At 45.5% G+C, this 22,385-nt stretch overlaps 1 protein-coding gene across 1 annotated transcript in view; it reads right to left on the reverse strand.

The window, feature by feature from the left end:
* Positions 1 to 22,385, reverse strand: part of wars2 (tryptophanyl tRNA synthetase 2, mitochondrial) — a 54,956-nt gene that overhangs the window by 5,112 nt on the left and 27,459 nt on the right. Inside the window, exons 2-6 of the mRNA XM_083776485.1 lie at positions 22,222 to 22,353; positions 20,293 to 20,451; positions 14,394 to 14,474; positions 9,264 to 9,349; positions 6,756 to 6,874 (exon numbers count right to left, since the gene is read on the reverse strand). Coding sequence (XP_083632611.1) covers positions 6,756 to 6,874; positions 9,264 to 9,349; positions 14,394 to 14,474; positions 20,293 to 20,358 — 352 coding nt within the window. The 5' untranslated portion in view covers positions 20,359 to 20,451; positions 22,222 to 22,353. The remainder of the gene's footprint in view (positions 1 to 6,755; positions 6,875 to 9,263; positions 9,350 to 14,393; positions 14,475 to 20,292; positions 20,452 to 22,221; positions 22,354 to 22,385) is intronic.

Here is a 22,385-nt window from a genome sequence, read left to right on the forward strand (position 1 = left end):
GGTTCAGTGCGTACTGGGTTCTTACTGAGCAGAGAGCGTGGTTCAGTGTGTACTGGGTTCTTACTGAGCAGAGAGCGTGTGGTTCAGTGTGTACTGGGTTCTTACTGAGCAGAGCGTGTGGTTCAGTGTGTACTGGGTTCTTACTGAGCAGAGAGCGTGGTTCAGTGCGTACTGGGTTCTTACTGAGCAGAGCGTGTGGTTCAGTGTGTACTGGGTTCTTACTGAGCAGAGCGCGTGGTTCAGTGTGTACTGGGTTCTTACTGAGCAGAGCGCGTGGTTCAGTGCGTACTGGGTTCTTACTGAGCAGAGAGCGTGTGGTTCAGTGCGTACTGGGTTCTTACTGAGCAGAGAGCGTGGTTCAGTGTGTACTGGGTTCTTACTGAGCAGAGCGTGTGGTTCAGTGTGTACTGGGTTCTTACTGAGCAGAGCGTGTGGTTCAGTGTGTACTGGGTTCTTACTAAGCAGAGCGTGTGGTTCAGTGTGTACTGGGTTCTTACTAAGCAGAGCGTGTGGTTCAGTGCGTACTGGGTTCTTACTGAGCAGAGCGCGTGGTTCAGTGCGTACTGGGTTCTTACTGAGCAGAGCGTGTGGTTCAGTGTGTACTGGGTTCTTACTGAGCAGAGAGCGTGGTTCAGTGTGTACTGGGTTCTTACTGAGCAGAGAGCGTGGTTCAGTGTGTACTGGGTTCTTACTGAGCAGAGAGCGTGGTTCAGTGTGTACTGGGTTCTTACTGAGCAGAGAGCGTGTGGTTCAGTGCGTACTGGGTTCTTACTGAGCAGAGAGCATGGTTCAGTGTGTACTGGGTTCTTACTGAGCAGAGAGCGTGGTTCAGTGTGTACTGGGTTCTTACTGAGCAGAGCGCGTGGTTCAGTGTGTACTGGGTTCTTACTGAGCAGAGCGTGTGGTTCAGTGCGTACTGGGTTCTTACTGAGCAGAGCGTGTGGTTCAGTGTGTACTGGGTTCTTACTGAGCAGAGAGCGCGTGGTTCAGTGTGTACTGGGTTCTTACTGAGCAGAGCGTGTGGTTCAGTGCGTACTGGGTTCTTACTGAGCAGAGAGCGTGTGGTTCAGTGCGTACTGGGTTCTTACTGAGCAGAGAGCGTGGTTCAGTGTGTACTGGGTTCTTACTGAGCAGAGCGTGTGGTTCAGTGTGTACTGAGTTCTTACTGAGCAGAGCGCGTGGTTCAGTGCGTACTGGGTTCTTACTGAGCAGAGCGCGTGGTTCAGTGCGTACTGGGTTCTTACTGAGCAGAGAGCGTGGTTCAGTGCGTACTGGGTTCTTACTGAGCAGAGAGCGTGTGGTTCAGTGCGTACTGGGTTCTTACTGAGCAGAGCGTGTGGTTCAGTGCGTACTGGGTTCTTACTGAGCAGAGAGCGTGGTTCAGTGCGTACTGGGTTCTTACTGAGCAGAGAGCGTGTGGTTCAGTGCGTACTGGGTTCTTACTGAGCAGAGCGTGTGGTTCAGTGCGTACTGGGTTCTTACTGAGCAGAGAGCGTGTGGTTCAGTGTGTACTGGGTTCTTACTGAGCAGAGAGCGTGTGGTTCAGTGTGTACTGGGTTCTTACTGAGCAGAGAGCGTGGTTCAGTGTGTACTGGGTTCTTACTGAGCAGAGAGCGTGGTTCAGTGTGTACTGGGTTCTTACTGAGCAGAGAGCGTGATTCAGTGTGTACTGGGTTCTTACTGAGCAGAGCGCGTGGTTCAGTGCGTACTGGGTTCTTACTGAGCAGAGAGCGTGGTTCAGTGTGTACTGGGTTCTTACTGAGCAGAGAGCGTGGTTCAGTGTGTACTGGGTTCTTACTGAGCAGAGCGTGTGGTTCAGTGCGTACTGGGTTCTTACTGAGCAGAGCGTGTGGTTCAGTGTGTACTGGGTTCTTACTGAGCAGAGAGCGTGATTCAGTGTGTACTGGGTTCTTACTGAGCAGAGAGCGTGGTTCAGTGCGTACTGGGTTCTTACTGAGCAGAGCGTGTGGTTCAGTGCGTACTGGGTTCTTACTGAGCAGAGCGTGTGGTTCAGTGTGTACTGGGTTCTTACTGAGCAGAGCGTGTGGTTCAGTGTGTACTGGGTTCTTACTGAGCAGAGCGCGTGGTTCAGTGCGTACTGGGTTCTTACTGAGCAGAGCGTGTGGTTCAGTGTGTACTGGGTTCTTACTGAGCAGAGCGTGTGGTTCAGTGTGTACTGGGTTCTTACTGAGCAGAGCGTGTGGTTCAGTGCGTACTGGGTTCTTACTGAGCAGAGAGCGTGGTTCAGTGTGTACTGAGTTCTTACTGAGCAGAGAGCGTGGTTCAGTGTGTACTGGGTTCTTACTGAGCAGAGCGTGTGGTTCAGTGTGTACTGGGTTCTTACTGAGCAGAGAGCGTGGTTCAGTGTGTACTGGGTTCTTACTGAGCAGAGCGTGTGGTTCAGTGTGTACTGGGTTCTTACTGAGCAGAGAGCGTGGTTCAGTGTGTACTGGGTTCTTACTGAGCAGAGAGCGTGGTTCAGTGTGTACTGGGTTCTTACTGAGCAGAGCGCGTGGTTCAGTGCGTACTGGGTTCTTACTGAGCAGAGAGCGTGGTTCAGTGTGTACTGGGTTCTTACTGAGCAGAGCGTGTGGTTCAGTGCGTACTGGGTTCTTACTGAGCAGAGCGTGTGGTTCAGTGCGTACTGGGTTCTTACTGAGCAGAGCGCGTGGTTCAGTGCGTACTGGGTTCTTACTGAGCAGAGCGTGTGGTTCAGTGTGTACTGGGTTCTTACTGAGCAGAGTGTGTGGTTCAGTGTGTACTGGGTTCTTACTGAGCAGAGCGTGGTTCAGTGCGTACTGGGTTCTTACTGAGCAGAGAGCGTGGTTCAGTGTGTACTGGGTTCTTACTGAGCAGAGCGCGTGGTTCAGTGCATACTGGGTTCTTACTGAGCAGAGAGCGTGGTTCAGTGCGTACTGGGTTCTTACTGAGCAGAGCGTGTGGTTCAGTGCGTACTGGGTTCTTACTGAGCAGAGAGCGTGGTTCAGTGTGTACTGGGTTCTTACTGAGCAGAGAGCGTGTGGTTCAGTGTGTACTGGGTTCTTACTGAGCAGAGAGCGTGGTTCAGTGTGTACTGGGTTCTTACTGAGCAGAGAGCGTGGTTCAGTGCGTACTGGGTTCTTACTGAGCAGAGAGCGTGGTTCAGTGCGTACTGGGTTCTTACTGAGCAGAGAGCGTGGTTCAGTGCGTACTGGGTTCTTACTGAGCAGAGAGCGTGGTTCAGTGTGTACTGGGTTCTTACTGAGCAGAGCGTGTGGTTCAGTGCGTACTGGGTTCTTACTGAGCAGAGAGCGTGGTTCAGTGCGTACTGGGTTCTTACTGAGCAGAGAGCGTGGTTCAGTGTGTACTGGGTTCTTACTGAGCAGAGCGTGTGGTTCAGTGTGTACTGGGTTCTTACTGAGCAGAGCGCGTGGTTCAGTGTGTACTGGGTTCTTACTGAGCAGAGCGTGGTTCAGTGCGTACTGGGTTCTTACTGAGCAGAGAGCGTGGTTCAGTGTGTACTGAGTTCTTACTGAGCAGAGAGCGTGGTTCAGTGTGTACTGAGTTCTTACTGAGCAGAGAGTGTGGTTCAGTGTGTACTGGGTTCTTACTGAGCAGAGAGCGTGGTTCAGTGTGTACTGGGTTCTTACTGAGCAGAGCGTGTGGTTCAGTGTGTACTGGGTTCTTACTGAGCAGAGAGCGTGGTTCAGTGTGTACTGGGTTCTTACTGAGCAGAGCGCGTGGTTCAGTGTGTACTGGGTTCTTACTGAGCAGAGAGTGTGGTTCAGTGTGTACTGGGTTCTTACTGAGCAGAGAGCGTGGTTCAGTGTGTACTGGGTTCTTACTGAGCAGAGAGTGGTTCAGTGTGTACTGGGTTCTTACTGAGCAGAGCGCGTGGTTCAGTGTGTACTGGGTTCTTACTGAGCAGAGCGCGTGGTTCAGTGTGTACTGGGTTCTTACTGAGCAGAGAGCGTGGTTCAGTGTGTACTGAGTTCTTACTGAGCAGAGAGCGTGGTTCAGTGTGTACTGGGTTCTTACTGAGCAGAGCGCGTGGTTCAGTGTGTACTGGGTTCTTACTGAGCAGAGAGCGTGGTTCAGTGTGTACTGGGTTCTTACTGAGCAGAGCGTGTGGTTCAGTTCGTACTGGGTTCTTACTGAGCAGAGAGCGTGGTTCAGTGTGTACTGGGTTCTTACTGAGCAGAGCGCGTGGTTCAGTGTGTACTGGGTTCTTACTGAGCAGAGAGCGTGGTTCAGTGTGTACTGGGTTCTTACTGAGCAGAGAGCGTGGTTCAGTTCGTACTGGGTTCTTACTGAGCAGAGAGTGGTTCAGTGTGTACTGGGTTCTTACTGAGCAGAGAGCGTGGTTCAGTGCGTACTGGGTTCTTACTGAGCAGAGCGTGTGGTTCAGTGTGTACTGGGTTCTTACTGAGCAGAGAGGGTGGTTCAGTGTGTACTGGGTTCTTACTGAGCAGAGAGCGTGGTTCAGTGTGTACTGGGTTCTTACTGAGCAGAGAGCGTGTGGTTCAGTGTGTACTGGGTTCTTACTGAGCAGAGAGCGTGGTTCAGTGTGTACTGGGTTCTTACTGAGCAGAGAGCGTGGTTCAGTGTGTAATGGGTTCTTACTGAGCAGAGAGCGCGTGGTTCAGTGTGTACTGGGTTCTTACTGAGCAGAGAGCGTGGTTCAGTGTGTACTGGGTTCTTACTGAGCAGAGAGCGTGGTTCAGTGTGTACTGGGTTCTTACTGAGTAGAGAGCGTGGTTCAGTGCGTACTGGGTTCTTACTGAGCAGAGCGTGTGGTTCAGTGTGTACTGGGTTCTTACTGAGCAGAGAGCGTGGTTCAGTGTGTACTGGGTTCTTACTGAGCAGAGCGCGTGGTTCAGTGTGTACTGGGTTCTTACTGAGCAGAGAGCGTGGTTCAGTGTGTAATGGGTTCTTACTGAGCAGAGAGCGTGGTTCAGTGTGTACCGAGTTCTTACTGAGCAGAGCGCGTGGTTCAGTGTGTACTGGGTTCTTACTGAGCAGAGAGCGTGGTTCAGTGCGTACTGGGTTCTTACTGAGCAGAGCGTGTGGTTCAGTGTGTACTGGGTTCTTACTGAGCAGAGAGCGTGTGGTTCAGTGCGTACTGGGTTCTTACTGAGCAGAGAGCGTGGTTCAGTGTGTACTGGGTTCTTACTGAGCAGAGAGCGTGGTTCAGTGTGTACTGGGTTCTTACTGAGCAGAGAGCGTGGTTCAGTGTGTACTGGGTTCTTACTGAGCAGAGCGTGGTTCAGTGTGTACTGGGTTCTTACTGAGCAGAGCGCGTGGTTCAGTGTGTACTGGGTTCTTACTGAGCAGAGAGCGTGGTTCAGTGTGTACTGGGTTCTTACTGAGCAGAGAGCGCGTGGTTCAGTGTGTACTGGGTTCTTACTGAGCAGAGCGCGTGGTTCAGTGTGTACTGGGTTCTTACTGAGCAGAGCGCGTGGTTCAGTGCGTACTGGGTTCTTACTGAGCAGAGAGCGTGGTTCAGTGTGTACTGAGTTCTTACTGAGCAGAGCGCGTGGTTCAGTTCGTACTGGGTTCTTACTGAGCAGAGAGCGTGGTTCAGTGCGTACTGGGTTCTTACTGAGCAGAGAGCGTGGTTCAGTGCGTACTGGGTTCTTACTGAGCAGAGCGTGTGGTTCAGTGTGTACTGGGTTCTTACTGAGCAGAGAGCGTGGTTCAGTGCGTACTGGGTTCTTACTGAGCAGAGCGTGTGGTTCAGTGTGTACTGGGTTCTTACTGAGCAGAGAGCGTGGTTCAGTGTGTACTGGGTTCTTACTGAGCAGAGAGCGTGGTTCAGTGTGTACTGGGTTCTTACTGAGCAGAGAGCGTGGTTCAGTTCGTACTGGGTTCTTACTGAGCAGAGAGCGTGTGGTTCAGTGTGTACTGGGTTCTTACTGAGCAGAGCGCGTGGTTCAGTGTGTACTGGGTTCTTACTGAGCAGAGCGCGTGGTTCAGTGTGTACTGGGTTCTTACTGAGCAGAGCGCGTGGTTCAGTGCGTACTGGGTTCTTACTGAGCAGAGAGCGTGGTTCAGTGTGTACTGGGTTCTTACTGAGCAGAGAGTGTGGTTCAGTGAACGTGTGTAGTGTAGTGTGTGTTCTTACCTTAGAGTATACGGTATATTAATAGATGGCACCGGATTTCTCCTCCCATCTACTTGCAATAAGTTGCTCAAAAGCGCATGAGGCGATTCCACTCCTCCTTCCGGGTATAGGAACGGAGTGCATTCTGGGATGGATTGCCCCAATAGCATGAACGCGCTGGGCCGTTGACTGTCATTGCGCCGTTTGCGTGCGTTCACGTATGAAACATAGCGTTCACGTGCCATGGGCCCAATCACATGAACGTGCGCAATGATAGTCAACGCACCAGCGCTGGCTCGAGCTGCAATGACAAATTGGGCCACTATGTCCATTTGGCCTCAGGGTTTCCTCCGGCTGCCGTCTCTATTAATATATAGCAGAGCGTGTGGCTCAGGGAAGGTGTGTAGAGTAGTGTGTTCTTACTGAGCAGAGCACGTGGCTCAGGGAAGGTGTGTAGAGTAGTGTGTTCTTACTGAGCAGAGCACGTGGCTCAGGGAAGGTGTGTAGAGTAGTGTGTTCTTACTGAGCAGAGCGCGTGGCTCAGGGAAGGCGTGTAGAGTAGTGTGTTCTTACTGAGCAGAGCGTGTGGCTCAGGGAAGGTGTGTAGAGTAGTGTGTTCTTACTGAGCAGAGCGTGTGGCTCAGGGAAGGTGTGTAGAGTAGTGTGTTCTTACTGAGCAGAGCGCGTGGCTCAGGGAAGGTGTCTCCATACTGGTTGTTGAAGATGCGGGCCAGATCCTGGGCCAGCTCCAGGTGTTGCACCTGGTCCTCTCCCACCGGCACATGAGTGGCCCTGTTCAACAACACAACAAAACAGCAGCACATATCGTCATTGTCACGTGAAAACCTTACCGTATGTACGGAAGTTTTGATATTCTTTTATATATAAACACCAAACAGTGAAAAGAGCATATCTTTTCAAGACCTTTTTTGGAAGCAGCAGCGTCACACCGCGGACTGAGATAACGTGACCTGGCACACAATCCGAAAGAACTCTGCAGGCCTACTCCCCACACAAAGAACTCTGCAGGCCTACTCCCCACACAAAGAACTCTGCAGGCCTACTCCCCACACAAAGAACTCTGCAGGCCTACTCCCCACACAGGCCTACTCCCCACACAGGCCTACTCCCCACACAGGCCTACTCCCCACACAGGCCTACTCCCCACACAGGCCTACTCCCCACACAGGCCTACTCCCCACACAGGCCTACTCCCCACACAGGCCTACTCCCCACACAGGCCTACTCCCCACACAGGCCTACTCCCCACACAGGCCTACTCCCCACACAGGCCTACTCCCCACACAAACGCATGACTTTCACGAACTTAGACACATACACATCCCTCTGCACACACCCACCTTCGCACCCCATCCTCCCCCCCCTCCCTCACACTGTCTGGGCTCTCCTTTTTTCCCCTCCTTCCACATCATGCCTACCTATCTGCAGGGATGACCCCCCCCCCCCCCTCCTTTTATTTTTCTCTTGGAGATACAAGGAAGTCAGGGCGCAGCGACCGACATACTTTTGGTTTGGTGTCTATGTTTTGTTGGTGTCTATGTGTTTTGTACTGTGTTTATGTTTCAAACCTCTACGATCTGCTGTAAACCTAATGGCCCCATTGGGGACACTGATAATAAAGAACTTTACACTTTACTGTAGATGGCCTATTTTAAAATACCCGACGCATGCGTAGGCCTATACGTTTTAAAGTGATTAAACAGATTTTGATGGTAGGCTATTATTCAAATCGTTTTGCTGGCCGACCCTACTTTTGAGAACCAACGGTGTAGTGTACAGTATGCACTCTGTGTTATTTATGACCAGTTCTTTTCAGGTGTTTTTTAGTCCATTTAACTTGAGTTAAGACTTAAATGTTGCTGCTAAATCCTTCTTCCTCTCTACTACTGGGTACTGAGAAATCCACAAACTCTCAAAGAAGTGCAATACAGTTTATCTTAACGACCACCCCGACTAATTATCATACAATATTATTTACATTAATACACTAAATAAATCTGTTAATTTGCGTGAGCACGATAAATGAACAAATGAATAGTAATAATTTACATTACATTTTTTTTTCTTTATGTTTTTTTTGTGGCTTTCGCCTTTATTTTATATCTCTTTCATGGAGGGACAGACAGTAGGCCGACAGGAAATATGGGGAGAGAGATGGGGGGGGAAGACATGCAGTAAAGGCCGTCGGGATCGGGAGTCGAACCCGCGGCACACTGCCAGACTGGATCACCAGCCAAGGTGCCTGGACCACTGAGCCACGGCCCAGGCCACATTACATATTTTATTGGTTCAATATTTTCAAAACAACACACAGACGTAAAGGGTGTTCTGTTCAATAGCACTGATTTATGGAATAAAATCAAAAACCTCAAAAATAGAGTTATGAGGTTTCGTCCGGACAGCAACGATATAATAATAAATGTTATAAATTTAGCTATTGAAAAATTAGCAGATCTACAAGCTCGTAGCGCGCCACCGAGTGGCGCGATACGAGCTTGTAGGTCTGCTATTTTTGAAAAATCGTAAAAATGTGGCGCAAATCTTTGAATATATATTCTTTCAAAGTGAACGTTTTTAACTCAGGTCTAAATGGTTTAATGAAGACGCACAGTCCCTGAAATGTCCAGGTGACGAAGATTCACATAAATACAATAATAATGATCCACATACTGTCTGCAGATCGGCAATAAACGAGTGCCGCGTTACGACCGAAATCTGGACCATATTATTTGATTTAGGTAGATTAACCCATTCTGACCTGAGATCAGATTCATACGAGGTTTCCGCCGGACACACACTGGTCTGATGAACCCATTCTGACCTGAGATCAGATTCTAAAAATGTCAGTCGCTCTTCGATTTTTCAAAAATAGCAGACCTACAAGCTCGTATCGCGCCACTCGGTGGCGCGATATGAGCTTGTAGATCTGCTATTTTTCAATAGCTAAAGCATAACATGATGCTGACACCAAAATGGGTGCCCGGTCAGAATGGGTTAAAGGCAAACATTATGTGCACGCTAAAAAGACACATGGAAAACACAAACAATACTGTACAAAATGCACACACACACACACACACGCACACACACACACACACACACACACACACACACACACACACACACACACACACATCTGATGAACAGAGATGGATCTCACTTGTACAGAAGAATGTCAGCTGCTTGGAGGACGGGGTACGTGTAGAGACCAACGCTGCCTTCGCCCTTCTGTTTGCTGCTCTTCATCTGGTGAACATGGAAGGATGAACGGGAGAGAGAGAGAAAATCATTTATAAAAGAAGGAAGGAAGGAAGACAGAAATCAATCAATCAATGTTCATAATCCTAACGGAATTAAACACATGATTCGTCATGTGTTCAAGGCTCACAGCGAGCTTTTTTTCTTTTATCTTAAAAGAACGTCTGGTTTAGAAAGCATTTTGTAGAATCGGTCTCAGGTCTAAATGGGTTCATATATATCTTGAAAGAACGTCTGGTTTAGAAGGCATTTGTAAAACCGGTCTCAGGTCTAAATGGGTTCATATATATATATATATATATATATATATATATATATATATAACTGGTTTAGATTAGAAGGCATTTGTGGAACCGGTCTCAGGTCTTCATGGGTTAACCCAATTTGGGTCGGAGTCCCTTTTGGTGTTTGTAGTATAATGTTATACTTTAGCTATTGCAAAATAGCAGATCTACAAGCTCATAGCGCGGCACTTGGTAGGTCTGCTATTTTTGAAAAATCGTGAAAATGTAGTGCAAATCTTTGAATATACTGTATAATTCTTTCACAGCCAAAGTTTTTAACTCAAAACTTTGCTTCTGGGGAGGTCCCTGGAACAACATACTTTCAGATGGGGGTCGGAGGCCAATTACATATAATCTTGGGGTCCTTGACATGAAAATAGAAATAGAAACATAGGACTTTTCAGAAAACCGTCAGGATTTAGAAGACATTTGTAAAATCGTTGCCAGGCAAAAATGGGTTAAAGGAACTACCTTCCCCCTCCCCAACAAAAAAAATGCCTCGTCACGTTCACGAGTCAGGGATTCTTCCGACTTCACCCTGGGTCGTTTCTCACCACGTTTGAGCTCAACTCATCTGTTGAGTATAAACAAAAAAGGTGTTTTCTGTGCAGTGGCGGAGGCCAAGGAAAAGGACCGTTGGACTTCCATTCCCAACGGCTCCTCTATTAAAGCTGCATGAGGTCTATGATAATCACTGTAATTAGGAGAACTTTGGGGGTAGGGAAAAAACTAAAAACAAACAAACAAAAAAAGATCTGGCAGGTGGAACCGAACAGAGAAACAAACGATAACATGAACAATAGGGATGTCGGATGAACTCAGGAGAACGTGGAAGGAAAAAAGGAGCATTATCGCGATTCTCTTGGGTATTAAACTAATAAACGGTCAATGTGGTGACTGTCTGGAAGTAACCGATTCAATGAGAACCACACCACAAATCAAACACGTTTATTTTTTATATTTTTATCACCCAAGATAAAGTGACCATATAACAGTATATTTGAGTTTTACAACTAGGTTCGTAAAAACAGTTGGCTGTGAGCGAGTGAGCTCCATGTTGCAGAGTGGTCGCCTGCAGCAGGAGGCTTTGGTGAGGCATTTAAATTTAAAACTATTCTATCAATTACTTTGTTGAATAACATATGTATTTTAAAATAATATATACATCAATGAATTAACGTGAAATTATTCTACTAATTTATTTATACTAAACAGCTGACATAGAAACTGACAGAAAAACTGACAGAAAACTGTCAAGAAAGACATTTTTAAGAATCTGATCTCAGGTCAAAATGGGTTAACCACTAATTATTATTAGTATTATTATTATTATGATTATTATTAGAGGTTAAAATGATTAAAAAATATTTAAAAAATAGTGAAAATACTGTAAGCAATAATAAATGTGTTTTTTATAATAAAATAAACCCATTAGTTCGATTAACTATTACATCCCTATTACATCGTTGCCAGAAACCGCTTATCTCCACATTTTAACCTTGTTTTTTCCATAAATTAGCGCCCTACTGTATACAGCGCCACACAAGCATCAAAAGTAGCAGATGTGGCCTGGGCCATGGCTCAGTGGTCCAGGCACCTGCATGGCTGGTAATGCAGTCTGCCAGTGTGCCGCGGGTTCGACTCCCAATCCCGACGGCCTTTACTGCATGTCTCCCCCCCCATCTCCATAAAGAAATATTGGTAACACTTTACAATAACGACCTGTTATAAAGCATTTATAAACATTTATAAGCAGTTTGTAGATGAGTAATAATCATGAACAGACTGTTTGTTGACATCCGTAAATGTTTACCTAAACATTTATAACTATGTGAATAGTTTACTACTTACTAATACCTTACTAATAACATATAAATGATGTTTAAACATAGTTATACATGTTTAGGTAAACATGTACGGACGTCAACAATGATTGTTCATGATTATTACTCATCTACAAACGATTATAAATGTTCATAAATGCTTTATAACAGGTCGTTATTGTAAAGCGTTACCGAAATATTAAATAAAGACAAAAAAAAGTAGCAGATGAGCTTGTAGATCTGCTACTTTTGCTAATTTGTTTTGTTTGAACTGTGAAAAGTCGAAACTGTTTTGGACATATGAGGTTTCCACCCGACAGAGACGATGTTGTATTATAACCAGGGGGGGTGTAGTGGGGGAGCGGCATCCCTCCACTTCTCTCACGTCTACTAATATACGTTTTTGGGGTAAAAATATGTTTTTTTTTACTTGTCATTGTGATTGTATTGTGATTGCGCTATGAGCTTGTAGATCTGCTATTTTTCAATAGCTAAAGCATGACATAATGCTAACACCAAAAGGGGTTCCCGCACCCAAAATGGGTTATCATACTCTAGCACAGTGGTTATGGACAGAAAATGCACTTTTGGATGCACAACAGCACTTAAAAAAAAAAAAAACAGTGCTGGTAACGTTTTGTTTTTAAGGATTGCACCATGCCACTTTATTTATTTATAGTTGTGCGTGGTGTTGGTAACTTTTAACTTGTCCATATGAATTGCACGTCATCATACATACTGGGGCTCTTTTTAAATGTTTGTCCATGTTTGGTTTTAGTTTTTAGCTTGTGTTTTTAAATAGGCTCTATGTTTTATGTTGCACTGCCAATAACTGAGGGGAAACGATATTTCATGTTCTTTTGTATGCAAGTACATAGGAAAATGACAAATAAAATGATTCTGATTCTGATATCAAACCTGTAGGAGGGAGGAATTTGTCCCAAGTACCCCCTCATCCTCGCAAAACACAGATAAGCATTTACTTACAACCATGTGTGCACGTTAAATTTAGATGTCATTGTAACTATTTGTATTAAAAAAAAACTTTTCAATCGTTTCAGTCATGATGAACAGAAACGAATACCATAATATGAATCATGTGCAAAACCCGACAATACACTTTTCAATTAGATAAACATGTGTAAAATAATCGGTGAATGTTTTCGTAGACCCCCTTGCTATGCGTCGCAGACCCCTGCCCTGGACCCCACTTTGAAAACTGTGCCTCTACCCACCATACAGATTGGTTAAAATGACATTCTACTCATTAAAATACCGTACATGAGTTCGAGGCGGCACTAGGGATGGGTCCGATTAATCGATTATCGTTGATAGGACCCGAAATCGATTATGAAAATGAATAATCGATAATCGTTTTTTTTTTTTTCTGTTTTCTTTTTTAAATGAAAATCTGTTGGAAAGGCAATATTGTCATCCAAACAGGACAGGGCTATAGGCCTACCAAAGTGTGCCTGGGATGTGTCTGTGTAGCTGCATGACTGAGAGGAAATTGATTCCAATCAAGATACAGGTTTGGAGGATTTAGCAGGTGTTGGGAATTTACCTAATCAGGCCTAGGCTGGGGTTGCTATGGTGATCAATTGGATCAACAGTGGTCCAGGGAACACCAGTGGTCCTCATTTAAAAGATGGAGTTAGTAACCAAATGGACCCTTATTAACTCTCAAGAGTTACAATTATTGTTAATCAACTACATCAGGGGTTCCCAAACTTTTTTGACTTAGGTACCCCTTGGGGGGAAGATTTTTTTTATTTGTAGGGTTCATAAAAAAAAAAGAAAAAAGAAAAAAGGAAATTATAAACCCCCCCCACAAATCGATTTTCATTTTGGACACATTTACACATCCCTAGGCGGCAGCTTCAACTCTTGAGTCCAAACCTAACGGGTCCATTTGGTTAGATATCTCTAGACGCTCAAGAGTTTATGAATTTAATTGAACGAACTGAATTAACAAATGAACACTTTACTGTGTAGTTGTCCAGATATAACCGACAAACAACAAAGACGCGGATGCTAAAATGGTGAAATAAAATGTGGTTAAAGCTGATATTCTTGTGGTGGGGGGGTCAGTGTCCCTTTTCATTAGAGAACCATCCTTTTGGTCTGTACGGATTCCAGTGGCATGTGTCAATTTACGTCGACATCACAAACCCATTAATTGTGATTCTGGTGAACATTTATCATTTGATATACTCACCTACTGCAATTGTGCAATAAGGGTAGAGATAGTTTCTATACTTGCTATTAATTTCATTTCAAGATCGTTAATGAACGTTAGTTTACTTTGCGTCAAGGAATTGATTTATTTTCAGCTCTTCTTGAATAAACACATAAATATATTGTTTATTTATTAGATTGGTCATTTATGTAAAACACCTATATTTTACACATTAAACCATTTAGGCCTGACGTCGAAACAATATAAATCCTGACAGTTTTCTGAAAAACCTTACGTTTCTGTATCAGTGGTGATCAATTTCATGTCAAGGACCCTAAAAACTATGTCATTGGCCTCCGCCCCCCCCCCCCCCATCTGAAAATATGTTGTTCCAGGGACCCCCCCAGAAGCAAAGATTTGAGTTAAAATGTTCACTTAGTCTGTAATAATATATATTCAAAAATTTGAGGCATATTTTCACAATTTTTCAAAAAAAGCTTGTAGATCTGCTATTTTTCAATAACTAAAGTATAACATAATGCTTTAAACACCAAAATGGGTTAAAACACTGTAAAGCACCTACATATTATATTACACATTAAAACCGGAGAAGCATCATGTGTCATTTTAGTGACACAAGTGTGGGGAACGACTGATTTAGAAGGCATAATTTAGTGGAATCGGACGTTTCGTTTCAGTTTCGATAAGTGCTCTATAAATAAATAAAGTGTAATATGTTTTCTTACCTTCCACTGTGGAAGATGTCGGAGTCGAGGCATGCTGGTGAGACAGCCGAGGATCCAGGACAGCTCTGCATGTTCAGGCACCTGCAGACGGACATATTTAACCCATTTAGGCCTGAAATTAAAATAAAATGTTCTTCTAAATTCTGACAGTTTTGTGAAATACCCATGTTTCTATGTCAGAGGTGCTCAATATTTCATGTCAAGGACCCCAAAATGTATATTTAATCGGCCACCGACCCCCATCTTAAAATATGTTGTTCCAGGGACCTCCCCAGAAGCAAAGATTTGAGTTAAAAACGAATATACATTCAAAGATTTGCGCCACATTTTCACGACTTTTAAAAAATGGCAGACCTACAAGCTCAAATGAGCTTGTAGATCTGCTATTTTTCAATAGCTAAAGTGTAACATAATGCTTAAAACACCAAATGGGGTTTCCATACAGAATGGGTTAAAACAAACATACTCAACAAAAAAGTATCATACTTATTCTGTGCATAAAGATATTTAAAAACAAACATACCCTGCACAGGTACATTTCTTTCCATTTGTACACCCTCTGTGTTAGACTAAGTCACCGGACAACCATATTATTAGCTATAAGTCAAAAATGGATTCCTTATAACATGGACTCGCTTAAAATCAAATCAGAAGACCATTTTTTACCAGCTGAAATGAATTAAACATTAAAGTGTAGATTGTGTGTCAACAACAGCACTATATCCTCTGAATACTCTGGGGGCCATGTAGGGTGACTCCCTTGCACCTCCAAGTGGCCGAGACGGGTACTACCATCTTTCCCTGTGACCAACCTTTAAAGTAGTGAGTGGCCTCTTGGTAAGGACAATAATTATACTACTACCAGTGCAGTGTGAATGCTGCAGAGCTGTTGCTTTGGCTCATTATGACAGTAGGTCTCAAACTGTTTCCGTGACAAGGACCCACAAATTGTATTTGGCCGCGGAAACACCCATCTGACAATGTTTTGTGCCAGGGACCTCCAGAAGAGAAGATTTGTTGTTAAAATAGTTTCATTCAAAATGATTTAAAAAAAAAAGTTCAACAAATGTACAAGATCATGGCACTGTGAGCGTGTGTGTGTGTGTGTGTGTCTGAGTGCGAGATAGATAGCAGCCATTGAGTATTTCACATCAAAACTATTCATATAGTTGATGCATTTTACTCACAGTGTGTGTGTGTGTGTGTGTGTGTGTGTGTGTGTGTGTGTGTGTGTGTGTACGTACATGTGTACGTACATGTGTGAGAGATTGACTCCCTTGGCCACCTGGCAGCGAAGATTTGGCGCCGAGCAGTGTAGTGGTTTGCGAGATTTGAAGTTAACAGTTTGTGTGTGTGTGTGTGTGTGTGTGTGTGTGTGTGTGTGTGTGATAAAAGACCTCTTGCGTTGGCTTTCTGATAATCTAAATTCTCTGTTGGGGGTTTGTTTGCAGTTAACTCCATCTCATCATCACACCCAAACCATCTCCTCTTCTTGTGTCCTCAAACACAGAGAGCCAGAAAACACAGAGTGGGTTGAGAGAGTGAGACAGAGAGCAGAGAGAGAGAGAGAGAGAGAGAGAGGAGAAAGGATGCCAAGGTACTATTTTGCAGGAGAAAAGTAAAAACAAAAGTAAGAAAAAATAAAAGGGGGGGGAAAGGCGAAAATCCTTCTGCTTCAGAGAATTAAACTTTATGGCTGCTGGCGCTATCGCCCTCATCTGCTCTAAAAGGATTGTGGAGCTTGTGACGTCAACGGGGCAGATAGCAGGAGGGAGGCATGAGTCCAGATTCTACGCTCCGCACGCCAGGATGGGCGAGGAGGGCGTATTTACAGTATCAGTGTTGATTTTGTCGATTAAAACTTATGGCGAGAAAAATATTCGTCAGCGCCCTTTTTTCACTGAGGAAAACTGAATAAAAACAAAATAAAAACTAATCTATGATGACTATAATTATGACTAAATATATTGACAATTTCTTCAGAAGAAGAGACGAAGATGAAGAGGGAACTAAAGGACAAGCCACATTATGCTTGGTTTGCGTGCTGAAAATAGCCGATCTACAAGCTCACAGCGCGTCGCGTCGCAACGCGTTGTTGTGAGCTTGTAGATCGGCTATTTTCCATCACGCAAACCAACTCTAAAAATCAGTCATTACAACACCATGAAGGCCTGCGGAGAAAAAAAAATTGTCAACTAAAACTAGACACTGGAACAAAGCTTAATTTCAAAGTCATCCGAAATGTTTTAACCCATTCTGAACGGGCACCCATTTTGGTGTTAGCATCATGTCATGCTTTAGCTATTGAAAAATAGCAGATCTACAAGCTTGTATCGCGCCACCGAGTGGCGCGATACGAGCTTGTAGGTCTGCTATTTTTGAAAAAAATCGAAGAACGACTGACATTTTTTAGAATCTGATCTCAGGTCAGAATGGGTTCATCAGACCAGTGTGTGTCCAGTGGAAACCTCGTATGAATCTGATCTCAGGTCAGAATGGGTTAAAGACTATGACTCAACTCAAATCAAAAGTTGCTGCCAGAACCAACACTTGGTATTTATTACACCGTCCGCGTCGGGCCAGGGACCGGACAGATGTGGAGGCGAGGGGATAAGGATGGACGCGGGCCCGGGGCAGAGCACTAAAAGAGGGTTTTTAGAAGGGCTTTTGGAGGAACAGGAGGTCCATTCATTCATACACCGCTGCATGGCGTGGCTTTTTAAAGCACTGTTTCCCCAAACAGTGGGGTCGGGACCCATGTTTGCGTCGCGGACCATTATTTTTTTTAATGGGTAAATGCAGTATTTAGTGAATATTCCATTTTTTGTGTCTTCCATTTACGATATATAAATATAATTATTAGGTAAAAAGATAAAAAAAAAAAAAAAAGTTAAACAAATTAAATGAGTTCCAAGATATTTCAAAAGTAAAATAAAAAAAAATATATATATATATATTTAAGAAGTAGTGAAGATCTACAAGCTCTCAACGTGGTGTGAAGTACATGACGTGTGAGCTTATAGATCTGCTATTTTCAATATGCCAAACGTCTCTCTACTCTTTTGGGTCTCGAGCTAAAATGTTTGGGAACCACTGTATTACCAATGTATTAAAAAGAAATGCTTACCACTGGCTTTCTTCACAAAATGTGTTCATAAAAAGGTGTCTACTATCACCTCTCAATTTGCTCCAATTTGTTTCCCTTTTGGGAAACTTTGTAACAGCTGCTGAAAGCTGGGGCACCAAAATTCTCAAACTTTCATTATGCTTTAAGTAGCATGTGACGGGTCAAACTAGGGGGTTTTCATTCATGATACTGAATCCATTGCAAGCATTATAGTTTTGCACGGAAAACACTCGTTGGACTAAAGGCGGTGACACACTTTATGAACACATTTTGTGAAGAAAGCTAGTGGTATAAGCGTTATAAGCGGGTCATAGAAGCATTAGACCCTGAAGCATGCTCCACAATGAAAAACTAAAAAGGCTGAGAGTCGTTTCTGCACGGCAGATAAACCTCTCTTCTTGCTCTCGTTTGTGCGGACACAGAGAGCCAAGAATGGAGTTCTTTTGCGAGGGCGTGACTTTTACTGCTACAATCGTTCATACAGTACGCATATGCAAAGACACACACACACACACCCACACACACAGGCACGTGAGGGCGCACACGCATACACGAGATACAAGTGGCTCGTCTGTGCACGTGCACACACAGCGACAACAACAAGTACAGATGAACGCGTGCACGAGCACACGTACACAAAAAAACTATAACACGCTCGCTCGCTCTCTCGAAAACACTTACCTCGCTTCCTTTGGTTTGTAAATGTGTCTGTGTCAAATGTTTGATGACCACTTTTATTCTAGAGATCAAGAGTATACATTTCCAGCAGTGGATAATAAAGTTCTTTATTTCTCTCTACCTCTCTTTCTCTCTCACACACACACATACATACATACATGCACACGCACACAGGCGCGGGAGGGCGCATGCGCCCACGCGCATACACGAGATACAAGTGGCTCGTCCGTGTGCACGTGCACACGCCGCGAACACAGTACACGAGTACAGCTGGACGTGTGGACAAGCACACGTACACAAAAAGATAATATCACACGTGCTCTCGCTTGGTCTCGCTCAGTCTTTTGCAAACTCTTTGCTCGCTTCCTTTGGTTTGCAATTGGTCTGTGCCGAATGTTTGACGCCTACTTTTTTTATTTTCGCACAGTCAAAGAGATCCATTTCCAGCAGTGGAGATAGTTCTTTATTTCGCTCTACCTCTCTTTCTCTCTCTCACACACAGACAGACACAACACGTGCTCTTGATTTGAGCTCATCACTATCTTCTCCCCCCATTTGCTGTGCGTTTCAGTGAAGTCAGGTGTTTTCTTTGGGTCCTCATCATATTTGTACATGTGGAGCGGAGTGGACTCACTCGCGTGTTCAATGGGAGGTCCTCCTTCCTCACTGCCAAGTTATGTAGCATGAAGATAAACGTGAAAGAGAACAGTGCTCTGTGTGTCTGTGTGAGTGTGAGTGTGAGTGTGAGTGTGAGTGTGAGTGTGTGTGTGTGTGTGTGTGTGTGTGTGTGTGTGTGTGTGTGTGTGTGTGTGTAGCAGGGGAATACAGATGGACTAGACTATCATCACACATATGGCATCACCTTAACTCCCTCTTTACTTTTCTCCACTCTCTCTCTCTCACACACACACACACACTAGACTGGCTTTCTCTCTGAATCGAGGGAAAGAGACAGCTGTTCTTACGGACTTGAAGAAAAAGAAGAGACATTTCCGCAAAAAAACCCGTAAAGAACAAACAAACAAACAAACAGGCAAGAAATAAAATAAAAATATATATGTGTGTGCTGAAATCCTGCCTGGGGTAAACCTCAGGCAGGAGTTAATGCTGGGTTTATGGTAGTGGTGTTTTCATAGGCCCTGTAAATCTGCGAGGCGGACGAAGAATCAGATAAGAATCAAAGAGTGATAGTAAAACGCTTGGCGGGCGGACGCACAGGGTAAACACCAGAACGCCAGCGCACGCAAAAGAAAACATCCCAAAGATGGCCGACCACTCGGGCTGAGTCTTCCCCGATGACAAGGCCTGGAGAGAGACCAAAGGAGGCCATCTTTAAAACGCACACACACGCATATACTACTGTGCACAGCTGCACTGGGGCACGTCGCAGACAGATGCACGCCACTAAGCACGCCATGCGCACACAGACATGCAAATACACACAGAGAGTGAGGGGGAGAGAGAGAGAGAGAGAGAGACTCACAAAGAAGCATGCACAAGACAATTAACCACTATATAATGTTGCACAGCAAATAGCGAAAACGAGTCGATCTACAAGCTCACAAAAGCACCACGCAAAGCACCACATTGTGAGCTTGTAGATCTGCTTTTTTTTTCTTCTTTCTTTAAAAAAATAAAATCAGCTAAAATACAGTGAAAATTCTGTTTAATTGTATCCATCCATCGTCCTGTCACACATCCATCCATCCATCTCTCCACATCTATCCAGCTGACCCCATCCATCGATGCATCAAGTCCACTCTCCACCCACCCAGGGACAAATTAGCCATTGGGCCAGTGGGGCCGTGGCCCAGGGGCCCTTGGCTCTCAGGGGCCCTTCTGGGAAATTGGACCGCGCAGCACTAGGTTTGACGCCCTGAAAAGGGCTCCTGGGGCCCTTCATTGGCCATTGATTTAGTTAAATTTAGGTCAAAAACATGATAAAAACACGGAAAAACACAAAATGTTGCGCTATGGGGGCCCTGCAAAAATGACAGGCCCAGGGGCCCTCATGGGGGTTAATCCGTCCCTCCACCCGCCTATGACTGCTGAAACAGTGTGGAGGCAGGGTGTGTGGTGTGTGTCTATATTCACCTGTGACTGCTGGAACAGTATGGAGACGTGTGGGTCTATGCCGCAGGCCAGCAGGCTGGCTGCCATGTCCAGGATGTTGCGCCGGAGCTGGGCAGGCTCCTGGGGCTGGGTGAGGGAGTGCAGGTCCACGATGCTGTACAGCACCGACGGGTAGCGGCTCTATAGCGGGGAGGGGGAGGAGAGGGGAGGGGAGGGGAGTCACTGGCAGGACATTTCTTGGCTGGTGATTAATATAGGCTCTATATGCATATATATATACATGCCATTTTGGAAATAACTCTTCCTATGTCCTTTCTGGGCCTCTTCCGACTTCCTTCACAGGCGTTACCGATAATATTAATTAATTAAGGCTCCCTCTGTTCCATTCTGGTCAAACAGAGTCGGGGTGCTGCTATTGTGCATGTTGGCTCACTGGAAACACTCTGCTACACCCAGTGGGTCTTAAAGTGTCCTTGAGTGGGTTCCAAATTGCTCCGTATGTGTGTGAAACTCTGAGAGTGTACAAACCATTTGTACACTCTCAGAGTTATGGGGGTCCTTCAAATGAAAAGGTTTGAGGACCACTGTACACTACACTAAATGGTGTACTCAACCATCGCACAGGGAAGATATGACAAATGGCGAAAAGACGGATGTGGGGGCACGTGCCTCAAGGCCCTCCCTATAGGGAGAGAGACGGCCGAGAGGCATCCTAACCAGATGCCTGAACCACCTCATCATCCTTCGAGTGCCCTCGAGATCTGCGACACAAGCTGCTTCCACTGGTCTCCGTTGCTCATTGCCAACACCAAGTTCATTCACAGTCAGTCCTGTGTCCCTACTCAGAACATCTGGAAATGTGAGAGGTCTTGTTCCTCTTGATGGGCAGGGTAGTACTATCCACAGAAGAATATCCTAAATGACCTAGTCTTTTGCTCTGTGGCAGTGTCCAGCAAAGCAGAGTCTTATTATTATTATTTTTTTTTTATCCCACGATTTTGTAACCCATTTTTCACCCCTGTGTCAATCATCTAATGTGATCCTGGGCTCTACACACCCTCCGCCAACCTGGGGAGAGCAACGGACTTAACTCATGCTTCCTTCATGCTTGAGTGTCCAAGTTGCTCCTTTACACCTGACAGGGGGGAGTTTCCCTGGTTGGACGTAGCGCGTGGAAGGAACACGTTATTCCAACCAGTTCCTTTCCCCTCCATCAGGCGCCCCGGCTGGCCAGGGGGAGGCAGTTTAGAGACCAGGATTACTGCATGTTTTTGTGAGGGTACCTACCCTAGGGGACACGGGGAGAACATGCAAACTCCACACAGAAAGGCCCTTTCGCCAACCCCGCCTTCGGGTATGGGCACTGATGACACGGAGGAGGAAACACGCCGCCAGCACCCACAGCGTCCCGAGCGGGAGTCGAACCCAGGACCTTCTAGCTGTGAGGCGACAGCACTACCAACTGTGCCACCGTGCCCCTAAATGTGAGAGGTCTTGTTCCTCTTGATGGGCAGGGTATAGTCTCCACAGAAGAATATCCGAAATGACCTGGTCTTTTGCTCTGTGGCAGTGTCGGAGTCTTCTTCCTGCCACAACAACTGAGATGGGGGGGGGGGGGTGCCTCCATAAATCTGAGCTGATCGAACCACCTACTGTAAGCTAGCTCCTTTCCAGGCGACTCGCTCTCGCGTGACTGAACTTCTCACCATATCTCTAAGTCGAAGAAAATTCATTCCGTCCGCTTGTATTCGACAATCTTATTCTTTCGTTCGTGACCAAAAGGTGAGAGTAGGAATAATTGCTCGGTAGACAGAGAGCTTATTTGCCTTCTGGCTCAACTCTCTTTTCGTCACAACAGATTTCTGCTACTGCTATTCAACAGATGATTGATGTTCATTGAATAACGATTATGCCAAGTAATTCTGTAAATTAATAATAAGTCACGCCTACCTGCAGGGCCACCCAGCTCTCCAGGGCTCCCAGGTAGTTCCCCAGGTGAGGAACGCCTGTGGGCTGGATCCCCGAAAACACCCGCCCACCTCCGCCTCCGCCTCCGCCTCCGCCTCCCGCGGGCTCCTGGTCCTGGGAGTCGGAAAATAAAGATTACACTTTAT

Source organism: Protomyctophum parallelum (assembly GCF_964188405.1).
Source record: "Protomyctophum parallelum genome assembly, chromosome: 11".
Classification (NCBI taxonomy): Eukaryota; Metazoa; Chordata; class Actinopteri; order Myctophiformes; family Myctophidae; genus Protomyctophum; species Protomyctophum parallelum.